Source organism: Prionailurus bengalensis, chromosome C1 (assembly GCF_016509475.1).
Source record: "Prionailurus bengalensis isolate Pbe53 chromosome C1, Fcat_Pben_1.1_paternal_pri, whole genome shotgun sequence".
Taxonomy (NCBI): Eukaryota; Metazoa; Chordata; class Mammalia; order Carnivora; family Felidae; genus Prionailurus; species Prionailurus bengalensis.
In genome coordinates this window covers 193,535,137-193,547,982 of record NC_057345.1, presented here as the reverse complement: position 1 = coordinate 193,547,982, position 12,846 = coordinate 193,535,137, and the positions used below count along the sequence as shown (strand labels likewise).

The 12,846-nt window shown below is 41.4% G+C and overlaps 1 protein-coding gene across 1 annotated transcript in view; it reads right to left on the bottom strand.

Annotated features, from left to right (window-relative positions):
- The window catches only part of CPO (carboxypeptidase O), a 41,215-nt gene extending 35,415 nt beyond the window's left edge, over positions 1 to 5,800 (bottom strand). The window contains exons 1-2 of the mRNA XM_043573371.1: positions 5,515 to 5,800; positions 5,290 to 5,395 (exon numbers count right to left, since the gene is read on the bottom strand). Of these exons, the coding sequence (XP_043429306.1) occupies positions 5,290 to 5,395; positions 5,515 to 5,800 (392 nt within the window). The remainder of the gene's footprint in view (positions 1 to 5,289; positions 5,396 to 5,514) is intronic.
- Positions 5,801 to 12,846: the final 7,046 nt, after the last annotated feature.

The window sequence follows — 12,846 nt, the reverse complement described above, 5'->3', positions numbered from 1 at the left end:
AACCAGGTAGCCACAAACAGTGCTGTAGATAGTGTTCTACCTTTACCATTGTAGATGCCCCATAATCCTCGTGGTCCATTACGTAGCTTTTCACAATTTTTCCTGACAACACTCTGCATTATTATGGTCTATTCATTTCGGGGGCAATTAGAAAGGGTAGTTGAAAATCAGGTGAAAAGCTTCACTTAGGTAGGAATTTGTGTGAGATTAATTCAGCTATTGGTATCTTCAAATAACTGCAACCAAGGTAAAGCCCAAATCCAAACTTTATCTGGAGTAACCCAGACTTTTGAGATGTCTGTGCAAATTTTACTAATAAGGAGATCAAACTTCCAAGGTTGCTTGGAACGTTGTTATTATCAAGCTGGTCCAGCTGGGAAAGAAAGGCAACTTTTAAAATTGATAATGACAGGGGCGCCTGGGTGGCTCAGTCGGTTAAGCACCCGACTTTGGCTCAGGTCATGATCTCGCGGTTTGTGGGCCCGAGCCCCATGTCGGGCTCTGTGCTGACAGCTCAGAGCCTGGAGCCTGCTTCAGATTCTGTGTCTCTCCATCTCTCAGCCCCTCCCCTGCTCATGCTCTGTGTCTCTCTGTCTCTCAATAATAAATAAATGTTTAAAAAAAAGTAAAAGTAAATAAATAAATAAAATTGATAATGACAAAACAATTATGACTGTTAAAAATACATATGGATTTTCACACTGACTTGGCTGGCCAAAGCCCATTTATTCAACTTTATTCATTCTGAAATGTATATTATTAGTCTAATGTTAGTCACTGATAACTTCTGATGAACATACAAGTATCTGGGGTGTATTTCCTTAGGACTTACCAAAGTAGAATGAATAGGTCTACAATTACTCTGTGGAAAATTGAACTAAATTATAAATTACAGGACTCCTGCAACAGTTTCCTAATTCATCTGCCTGAAGCCATTCTTTCTCTCCTCCGATCTGTTCTCTACTCTGATTCCAAAAAAAAAAAGCTTTTCAAATCCCAAATTTGTTTATATCTTTCCCTGACTTCACATTGCTTTGAGGGTTAAGACCATCTACTTGTCATTTCCTAGGACCCTGTGGTTTGACCCTTTCTGATAACCCTACCCTAGTTTAGGTAACAACCATCACTGCCCCATCATACCTCAACCTATCCATTTCTCAAGGAGGTCTTCCTTGGCCCCCTCCCACTCCTAATTGGGGTACCTCTTCCTCTTATACGCTCTTTTATTAGCACTAATCAAAAGTCCTTTATAGCACTAATTAAGGCCACAATTTCATACTTACTGATGTGATGATTTGGTTATTGTCTGTCTTTGCCATTAGACTATCCATGAGGGCATGGATGTATTTCCATTGCCTAGCATGGGGCCAGGCCCAGAAATGTATCCAATAATTATGAACTTAATAACTGTATAAACAGTCACCAGTTACATACAAATGTAGCAGTTTCTTCTTGGTCCCCAGAGCTTTATCAATTTATTTGCTGGTGTGTTTTGCCTGAGCTTTTCTTGTTTTGCTTTCCTTTGTTGCTGGTTTTATAAGATTGCATCATTCTAAAGGGAAGGAGGAGGGGTGCCTGGGTGGCTCAGTCGGTTAAGCATCTGACTTTGGCCTAGCTCATGATCTCGTGGTTCATAAGTTCGAGCCCTGCATCGGGTTCTGTGCTGATAGCTCAGAGCCTGAAGCCTTTTCAAATTCTGTGTCTCCCTCTCTCTCTGCCCCTCCCTGACTCACACCCTGTCTGTCTCTCTCTCTCTCTCTCAAAAATAAACATTAAAGAAAATTATTTTTAAAAAGGGGGGGGGGAGGAGGAGACATGAACTAAGCAGGTACCAGGCCCCTCACGGCATATTTTCACATGATTTCATTTGATCCTCATAATCTATATGGCATGTATTATTTTTCCAGTTTTACAAAGATGACACTGAGGCTTAGAGATATTATGCAAGTTATACCACCAGGAAATGGTAGAGCTGAGTTTGAACCCAGATTTGCCCTTTACTGCTAGACTTGGCATCAAAGACCTTGCTTGGTCAGCAGGCTGGGAGGTTATCTTCTGTACCATCATAGCAAAGCTTTGGGCCTCAGTTTCTTCCTCTACAAAATAAAGGCTGGAAGCCAATGTTAATATGCATTTCTTTATTCACTAGTACTAAAATCAAGTTTCCGTGCAATGATCTGCTATTCTGTGTGAGAGCCGCCTGTCTCCTTTGCCAATTACTGACATGGGGTAGGTTACAAAAATGGTCACCGATCTGCCTCTTCCCTGACTCTACATACTTTGGCAATGCCCTCCCACATGGACTCTGGGACTGATCATGTGATTCTTTTGGCTCATTGAACAGTAGCCAACGTGATGCAAGCGGCGACATGTAGAGCACTTGTGCACTGGGGTTTGCCCCCTGGCTGCACTTGGAACCCATCTGCTGCACATGAGCAAACCTCGACAAGACAAGATGGGATCAGGTGCCCCATTGCATCAGCCAACAGCTGGCCTTAGGGGCCAGACCACCTAACTGACCCCAGATGCCTGAGTAAGCCAGTGTAGACCAGCAAAGGAGCAGTCAGTCCAAACTACCAACCCATGGACTCGGGCGCTAAATAAATGGTTATCATTTTAAGCCACTACATTATGGGTTCTGACTGTGTATATAGAAAATTTTGTTTTTAACAGTAAGTTTGTGTTATACGTTGATCTTATAATTTTCCCATTCCAGGAGAAATGGCTCATATTTCCTAGATTTATTCTATTAAATGATATAAAATGTATAACATAATAGGCATATATCTCTTCTTCATCGGTGGGAGAAATAGGCTTTTTTATTTTCTTCTGATTGTAATACAATTTAACCCACTAATTCATTTGGAACTTAATGAAATTTTAGGGATGAGGCATGGATTTAAATTTTTTTCCTCCACATTAATATTCAATTGTGACATCCCTTACCATTTAATAACTCCTTTCTCAACCGCTATATTGCTTCTTGATCCTCAAGCATTAATTTCATATAATGTAGTAGTTATATTCTCTGGGATTGCTGTGGCGGTCTACCAAGTAACTTTTCTTTTTATAATTTAATACCATAATTTTATTACAAATTTACTATTCATCAATATAAAACATATTAGTAATATGCAACTCATAAAGTTGTTTGTTTCTAATAGTGTAATTAATGAAGGCCCTTTATGCACCGCAGAAAGCAGTTTCTTTCTCTCTGCTAATTTCCATGGCCTTTTATCTTCCCTCTGGCTCCTCCACAATTCTGCTTCTCTTGCAGTTATTTCTGCCATTCCCGGCATTCTCCACCTGACTGTAAAATTCTTGAGAGCAGGAAGAGTGCGTCTCTTCCCTTTGTTCAGTGTTTTCCACAGAGAAGATGCCCAGTACTTGTTTGCTAGAGTGATGTGAAATTTCATACCCCGGCAGACATTCGTTCTTAATGCAGTCTTCCTGAGCCTGTGAGCGCTCCTCACTCATGAAGTTCTGAAACCTGTACAAAGCGTGTCTTGTTGTCCTGCCTGGTATTGTGTAAACAGGATATCTGCAAGCTAGAAAGGGAAACTTCTTGGGTAGCTCAAAAAACAGGCATGTAAATTTAACCGATCGGGGTGTCCGTGGAAATAGATTCTAATTATTGGTACAGTAAGTGAATGCAAGACCTGGGGACAGGTTTTAGGTCAATGCCAGCCTATCGGGCAATACCCCCACATGCTGGGCCCAGGGCCTACAAGGGTGACTCGGTATGGTCCGTGCTTTCAAAACCGGCATAAAAATACTGACCACTATGAGAGCGGCAAAGTTTCATGACGTGCTTTTGCAAATCTCATTTCAACTACTTGAAAGAAAGATTCTCTGTAAGAACTGAATGTCAAGACTGTCATTGAAAAACCTAGTTCTAATGTCTGCTTTCTTCTCCCACTCACAAATCTGTTTTTCAAGGAGAATCTATTTGCTGTTTAAGCTTTTTCCTCCTCCTTATCCTTGACGGTGGGAGGTTCCCACTAGGTTGTGAGGAATGCACTGAGAAGTAGAAGGTCAAGGCCAGGAGCACAGTTGGACCTGCCAAGGTCATAGCCCAGCCCTGCTCCGTCTCCAGTGGTTCCCATAAACACTCCACTCCCAAGGCCTCTCCCCAGACCTTTTCTTCACCTTGGCATGCACCACCTCTCAAATCCTGTCCAACCCAATCCTCACGGAGCATCATGTGTCCATAAGGCTTTTGCCGGCACCCTTAACGTCTTCACCCCCAGCTACACCCACCTGAAAATCTTCTAATCACTCTGGACCATTCACTCCATCTGCCTCTTTTGCGTCTCTACCCCAGCATTTTTGAGGGAATGGAGAAATCTCACAGCTGCCATATCGCTGAGGCTTATTCAACCAGTTTTGTTGAGTGGCTGCTAGGCACTAGAAACAGTAGAAGAAACTATCCTAGACTCAGAAAAGAATACAACAGTGAATGAGAGAGAGGTTCTTCTTCTCAGAGCAGGGAAGTTCTACAACTACACCATAGTGTTATCATATGGGAAAACAGAGTACCATGGAAACGCACAGGAAGACACCTAACCTAGAGACTTAAGGGGCCGAGGAAGGCTATGTCACTTCAAATTCATGGCCTTCAACTCCAGGGGGGCCCTTGGCACCACTCAGCAATTATTTTATAATTGGCTGGTCAACTACAAATTCCCAAAAGGAGTAGCTAAGCCTTCATGGCTCTCCTAAAGGGCCCCAATCGACTCTTGTCGTCCTCATCTCTCAGCAGGTGAGATAACCCCTGACTACACTGAAGAAGTCCAGTCCATGTTTATGAAACCATTTGCACTGCAACTCTTCCCCTCCTGACTTCGGAGAAAAGGTGCCCTTTTTTTAAAAATCCTATCTCTCCACCATTATCCCCAATTCTGGGACCAGGGCCTTGGCAAGTTGGTTGATTGGACTCCTTCAGAGAGACTCCATATACTCTTCCATGTTCGAGCTCTTCCTCTTAATTACTCAAACACAGCCAATAAATACAAGTCTCTACTACACAAAAAGTAAATCATAAATAAAGAAAAATATAACGCAACCCAAATGCTCCCGGGTTTCACCAGTTTCCAGATTAAACCCAAACTGTACCGGGTTAAAAAAAAAAAAGTTTACAAATGCTTTCCTGCACCTTGCCAAGTATTCTAACCCCAACCTCCACCTACCTCTGCCTCCAGCCTATGTGAGAGCCCCAGAAGGAAGGAGGATCTTACATGTAGTCATGAAAATACTGTGTTTGTTGCTGCTGCCTTGCTAGAGACCTACCTCTCCCAGCCCGCTCCCAGCCCATGTCGGGGTTCTGTCATCCCCTGCTGGAGAGCTACTGCACTGTTGTCAAAAGGTCTGCAGCCTCCGAAGATTCCAGCTGAATCTGCAATGCGCCGAAATGCTGGCCTCACTCTGCTGAGCTAGGACTCCATGCCGGGGTACAGAGTCCTGCTGATGGTTCTGCCCCCCCAGTGTTCTCAGTGTGGACACTGACCTCGGTACCTTGCATGGGGCCTGGACAACTGCAGGGTGCAGACAGAAGAGAAGAGAAAGGATCGCACGTGTCTGCCCTAATTTCTTTAAAGAAGCCTGATGGCAAGCGTGTCCCTGACAGACCTAATGCCCCGTGCAGCTCCAAGAGGGTTCCTTGCACACTATTTGCTATGTGAATGGCAAACTCAGAACATAACTCCTTAGAGTCCTCTCGGCGGCAGTCCTGTCGAATATTCCAGTCTCTGCTCCCCCCACCTCCATTTGGGAGGCGTGTTGATATCTTCCGAATCCCCATTGTGGCTGTGACTCGGGATCTCCCAGGAGGATCTCAAGCTTCCTGCCACTCAGCGGGTGTCAGAAAATACTTGGGTGGGAGAAGGAGGTCACAACTCAATATAATAGCTGTAGGGAATGAACAATATTTCCTTGACCCCCTTAGGGTCCCTGGCTGGATCTGAATATTAAACGGACACGAAGACGAGTTAACAAAAGAAGAGCATAAACATTTTTTTTTTAAATACAGGTTTTACGTGACCTGAGGGCCTTCACTTGGTCCTGAGTATTTTTATGCTCAAGTTGAAGGGCAGGCAGTCAGGTAGAAATGTGATAGGTCAGAGGGTTTGAAGGAAGTGTAATGAACTGGGGAAAATTAGCAAGACTTGTTTGTTAGGATTCTTCTCAGTATCTCTTTGTCTTTGCAGATAAGGATGTTTCTTCCCTCCAGGTATAGAGAGGGCACCTCTCTCATGAAGGTCTTGTGATCTCTTGCAGGGCAGACTGGGGGGGGGGGGGGGGGGGGGGGGAGTCAGAGTGACCTTCCTGCTTCGGCCATTTTCTCAAACCCCTTTAGTTTAAAATAATATGCCAAGGAGCCATGATTTAGAGTAGCATTTCCCAAACCCCATCATCATTTTATACAAATCATGGAATAGCCATGACTCTGCTACAAAAAAGAAAACCTCACTCCTCAACCCTGCACCCAGTCCTGGCTCCTACTCTCTTCTTTTCTTCACAGCCAAGCTCTGGAAAGAATCAGTTGTAATCTCTACTTTTGCACTGTGCATGCGTTCTTTCAATTTAATACTACCTTCTTTTTAAACATAATCATATATTCACTTGGTTTAAATCTCAAAAAGTACAAAAAGCCACCCCTGGCTACCAAACATCCCTCCCTAGAGGCAATCAGTTTCCTGTGTATCCTATCAGAGATATTTTATTAAACACAAGCAAAAACAGATCTATTTCCACTTTTTTAAAAATAGCAATTGCATCCTGTATCTACACACTGTTCCTTTTTTTTTTTTTTCCTTTGCTTAACATTGTATTTTAGGGATCATTTCAAATCAACAAATAAAGAGTGTCCTCGTCATTTTTGGGGGGGTGGGGTGCTACAGAATATGATCTTGAATAGCTGTACCCCAATTTTACTTAATTAGTCCCACATTGTGGGTCGTTTTCAATTTTTCATGCCTTCCTGTAGAACAGAATTTTTTTTAAAAATGCAAGTTTCCACTGAGGCACCAAGATGTCACATTTTGTTAAAAAACAAAATCCAATGGAATAAATTTTAAAGATCTTATTGGCTTTAGTTAATGATTCATGAATCATGCAGCCTCTAATCTAGCAGATAGAGAGAAGCTCCAAAAAGCTGTACAAAATGAATGACTTTTAGAGGCAGAAGGGAACAGGAACAAGGAAGTTATACTAGACAAAAATAGATTGGTTATCACAAGGTTGCTTTCCTTTAGGGGATAGAAAGGGTCTACTGGGCAGATTACCTGACGACTGCTGACCTCGCAATTCCCGACTGCCTGGTTTAAGATTCCATTTGTGGCAGAGCCAAAACCGTAATTAAGTAAAGTTTTGCTTTGGTGACATGGGGCTTAGCGGAAGCCACTCAATTTCGGACCCGTTGTCTAGTGTTTAACAATCCCAAAGCGAGGTAAAGATCATATGATTTCTAAAAGAGGTGAAAAACCAGTTTTGTGACTCTTAAGCTTCTGACCCACAGAAAGGATATAAAGAGGCGGAGATTTGGAGATGAGCAAGTATTTTGGAGACCGTAGTCTTGGGTTGTGAATCCTAGTCCCCCTTGGGGGGAGCACTGGGGATCCTCGCTCTCCATTTCATGACAAAGAAAGATGCTTCCAGATGGTTGCCCAGAGAGTGTGATACATGGCCATACATCTAGAAAACCTAAAGGTAAGGGTTGTGAGGCTAGCTGCTTAGAAGATGAACAAAGACATGGCACAGGGAACCTGCACTCCTTAAGTTGGGCAAGGAATGTGTGTTTCCTCAGGACCGGATGAGGACCCCAAGCAAGGGCTGTGTGGGATGTCTTAGGTTCTGTTAAACAGGAATACCTGGAAGAAAAATTCACAGTTGAACTGAAGCCAGAGTGTTAAGAGCTGAGGAAAACATAAAAGACGTGTTGCAGGGACACCTGGGTGGCTCAGTCGGTTGGGCGGCCGACTTCGGCTCAGGTCATGATCTCATGGTTTGTTGAGTTCGAGTCCCGCATTGGGCTCTGTACTGACAGCTCGGAGCTTGGAGCCTGCTTCGGATTCTGTCTCATTCTCTCTCTGCCCCTCCCCACTCATGCTCCGTCTCTCTCTGTCTCTCAAAAATAAATAAATGTAAACAAACAAACAAACAAAAACCCTGTTGCAATAAAGGTGGATCTATCTTCATGAAAGGTAAGCAAGATGAGAGATTCCCTGGAAATAAGGGAGACAGACCCAGCACTCCAAAAATCCGTGAAAGATCTCAAGGAAGAGCTGGGTTAAAAAAAAAAAAAAAAAAAAAAAAAGCCAGCACAGCCAGAAATTGGTGTTGGTCAAATGAAGCATTTCTGCTTCCTCACTCTTAGCTCTCCCTGCTGTTTCCACCTCTTGGGGGGTCTGAAGGGAGATTAGAAAGACAAGAGGAAGCACAAAAGCATGGGGTGGGGAAGAAAAAAGGTAATGATGCCCCCTCTCCCATGGCTGGAGTCCAGCCTGCAGTAAGCTGAACACGAGAAAAATGGGACTTAAATGAAATTCTAAGTATTTATTATTATAGTGGACTAAACATTTGACTTGCTGACTATAAGACCTTTTTATTAACTGAAAGTGATCACAGAAGTCATAAGGCTTATACCAATTTTCACTGAGGGACGGGGTTCCACAAATAAATCTAAAGTGACATCGGGTGACTGCCATTTCCTGTGAGGATGTAAAAAGTCATGAGAAACTGTTGCTTCTATCCTAGCAACAAGAACACTCCAGAGAAGTTACTAAATCATAGCTGTGGGCGTTTTTTTCTTCATCTGTCAGAGAGATAAGGACACAAAGAAATCTAAATGAACTGCATTCCAGAAAGTGACCGGCCCTTCTTAGGGGAAAAGAGACCCGTGGCCACAGTCATCCCTGGCAGAGTAGAAAATCGGATACTGAAAGGGGTAAGGAAAAAACAGGCAAAATCTAAATGAACTTTTAATGGCCTGCAATGGGTGTTCTGAGACCAATTTCCAACGTGGGTGGTGTTCTTCCCCATATCTCCAGTGATTTTCGACACACCGTCTGGGTGTCCTACAATTCAGCTCAGTTCCGATACTCTCCACCTGGAGATAGAATCAGATTCCACAGATTAAAGGCTCAGTCCTACAGGACTGCCTTCCCTGCCACTGCAGGTACCAGTCACAGGCCCAGGTGACCACCTGTGCTTCTGACCCACAGGCTATAGATTAGAGACCTTGTTACCGGTGGGACAGTCTGAGCTGTGTGAATGGAGGTCTCTGTCCTTGGATTCCCATGAGAAGATTCATGTGAGGGTCCGTGCTCAGAATAAAGACAGCCAGAAGGAAAGTTAACAGGGCCAAAGCGGTTTACTAAAGCAAAAGTACACTTCCAAGGTGGGAGACCAGCAGATTCTGCTTCTAATCCTTTGGAGAACTCCTCCCACAGTTTGGGGGGGGTAGTTTTTGACCCTACAAAGTTGTACCTGAAGGGCCCTGGCAGCCTTTCTCCATGGTGGTGGTGGCAATACCCGCAATGCAAATGTACTATCATGAGTCTCGAAGTTGTCCTTGGGCACAGGTGGAAGAGGAGAGTGCTTCCTCCACACCTGTGCCTCTTGATCTCAGCCCCAAGGTTTTGGAAGCCTGTGACCCCAAGCTTTTAATGTGTAACCTATTTACCCTTGCCTCCAGCACCGGTCTTTATTGTTCCCCTTCAAGGACTTGGGACTCTGCCTCGGGGTGTTCCTTCCACTGGGTGGCTCAGTCATTGTCAGACTTTGGTTCAGGTCATGAACTCGCAGTTTGTGAGTTCCAGCCCCATGTCAGGCTTTGTGCTGACAGCTCAGAGCCTGGAGCCTCCTTCGCATTCTATGTGTGTGTCTCTCTCTCTGTCCCTCCCCTGTTCACACTCTGTCTCTCTTTCTCTCTCTCAAAAATAAATAAATTTTAATAAAAAAGTATTGTTTGAAGATAGACTATGTTAAGTTAAAGATGCTTGTTGTACTATCTAGAGCAAACACATAAAAAAAAAAAGTACGGCTAAAAAGTCGATGGAGGAGATACAGATAATTAAAAAATCACGTTCAATTCACCAGATAGAAGTCATCAAAAAATGCACAGAGAAACAAAGAGGAAATGGAACTATCAGAAGCAAATAGCAATATGGTAGACTCAGACCCAACCATACCAGTAATTACATTAATTATAAATTAACTAAACATTCCCACTAAAAAACAAAGATTGTCAGACCAGATTAAAAAATTCAAGATACAACTCTATGCTGTTTGCAAGAAACTCACTTTAATAACTTTGAAAAAAATTTCCTTAAGTAATCTCTACACCCAACATGGGGCTCAAACTCACAACCCAGAGATCAACAGCTGCATGCTCTGCCAGCTGAACCAGCCAGCCGCCACGCAAGAAATCCACTTTAAATATTAACACACAGGTAGGTGAAAAGTAAAAGTGTGCTATAAGATAAAACATGCAAGCACCAAGTATAAGATGGGTTGTGTGACTATAATATCAGACAATGTCAATTTCAAGATCAAAGGTATTACCAGGGTTTAAGAGGGACATTCCTTGATGAGTTAAAAAGGTTGAGTCATCAAGAAAACATAACAATCCTCTAAATATTTCAAGATACATGGATAAAAATCCGAGAGAATGAAAAGGGAAAATGTGTACTACCTTTTTTAAAAAAAAGTGGAAATAGGAAATTTTTATATCCCTCTGTCGTAATTGATAAAACAAATAGACAAAATCAGTAATGATATAGAAAGCGTGAAAACTGCTATCAGTCCCCAGACTAACTGATATTTTAGAACAATACCCAACAGCTGCAATACTGAAAAGATATATTCTTTCCAAATGCACATGGAGCGTTCACCAAGGTAGACATACGGAGTATGCTCTCTGACCACTAGAATATTAAATTGGAAATTGATAATAATAAGACATCTAGGAAGTCTTCAAATATTTGGAAATTTATTAGCTATGCACATCTAAATAACCCATGGGTCAAAGAAGAAATCACAAAGGAAATTAGAAAATATTTTAAAATGAATGGTAACAAAAATACCACACATTAAAATTTGTGAGGTACATTAAAGTAATCGTAGAAGGCAATTTATTATATTAAATACTTGTATTAGAAAATAAAATAGTATAAAAATCGATCATCTAAGTTTCCTCTTAAGGAACTAGCAAAAGGAGAGAAAATTAAACCCAAAATAAGCACAATTAAGGAAATAATATATATGAGACCAGAAATTAATGATACGAAAAGACAAAATTGAGAAAAATCAATGAAGTCAGTAACATTGATAAAATTAATAACATTGATAAACCCCTAGCAAGATCAATGAAACCACACACACACACACACACACACACACACACACACACACACACAAGCAGGGGGGTGGGCGCGGGGATGGGGGTGGGGGAGAGAGAGAGAGAGAGAACAATAAAATGAATGAAAGAGGCAAAGTTTTTTTGTTTTTGTTTTTGTTTTTACTAAACTGCATTCAAATGATAATAAGGGATATTATAAGCAATTTATGCCAATAGTCAAGAAATGCAAGGGTCCTGACTTCAAGAACTATGAAGATATCACTATATTTGTAAGCTAATAAGTTAGCCTGCCAATTTTGTGTATGCTGGCAGAAGACACAAGACTCCTAGGTCAGAGACAAATGATATTCCTCACAGCAAGTTATGAGCTTCATGTTTGAGCAGGTTCTCCCTTGATCCCTCAGTTCCATCAGGTGACACGGTAGTTCAGCTGGATGCTGCACATCAGTTGGTTTGTGTCACAACTGAAGAATCCCAAGGTTGAGAAACTCCAGTCTTTGAAAAGGAACAGCAAGCAAACCGGTCTGACATTTGCCCCAGAGGAAGACCTTATCTTTATTATACTGGAGAACAGAAAAACCTGCCCTCTACTCCAGACAGAGAAATGACTTCTATCTTCCAAGCTATTTGCCATGTAAATATCTTCAAAAGACAGTCTGAGACAAAAGCTGTCAGTGTTTCCGCTCACAAAACATGCAAAATTTGGCAAATCCATGGATAATTATCTCCCAACACCAACTAGATCAACTTTGGACAAATTCCTTGAAAAATACAACTTACAAAAACTTGCAAAAAGACATACAATATTAAATAACTCTGTATCTACTAAATAGAAGTTATAATCAAAACATTCCCACAAAGAAATTCCAGTTTTTATCAGTTTATTCTATCAAAGATTTTAAGAAGGAAATTCTTTCAGAAAATAGAAGTGAACACTTATTATTTTTATGATGCTAATGTAACCCCAACAATATTTGACAAAAATATCTTTTAAAGTTACAGGCCAATATCCCACACGAACATAGATTTGAATAAACTTAAGAAAATATTAGCAGATTCAATCCAGCAATGCATAAAAAGCATGCCAAAGTGGATTTTATTCCAGGAATATAAAGTTAGTTCATTATTTGAAAAATCAATGATTGACACTAACAGAAAAAAAAGATCAAAAACATAATTATTTGAATAAATGCAAAAAAGTATTTGACAAAATTCATTGCCTATTCATAATAGAAATTCTCAACAAATGAGGGATAGAAGTGAATTTTTTCAATGCGATAACTTTTTATATGGAAAACCTATAGGTAATATTGTATATCATGAAGCCACAAACACCTTTTTTCTATGATCCAGAACAAGGCAAGGATGTATACTGTTATCACTTCTATTAAACATTGTATTGAAGTCTAGTCCAGGGCAATAAGAAAACAAAAGAAATAAAAAAGCATAAAGATTACAGAGGAAAAAGTAAAACTGTCACTCTTTGC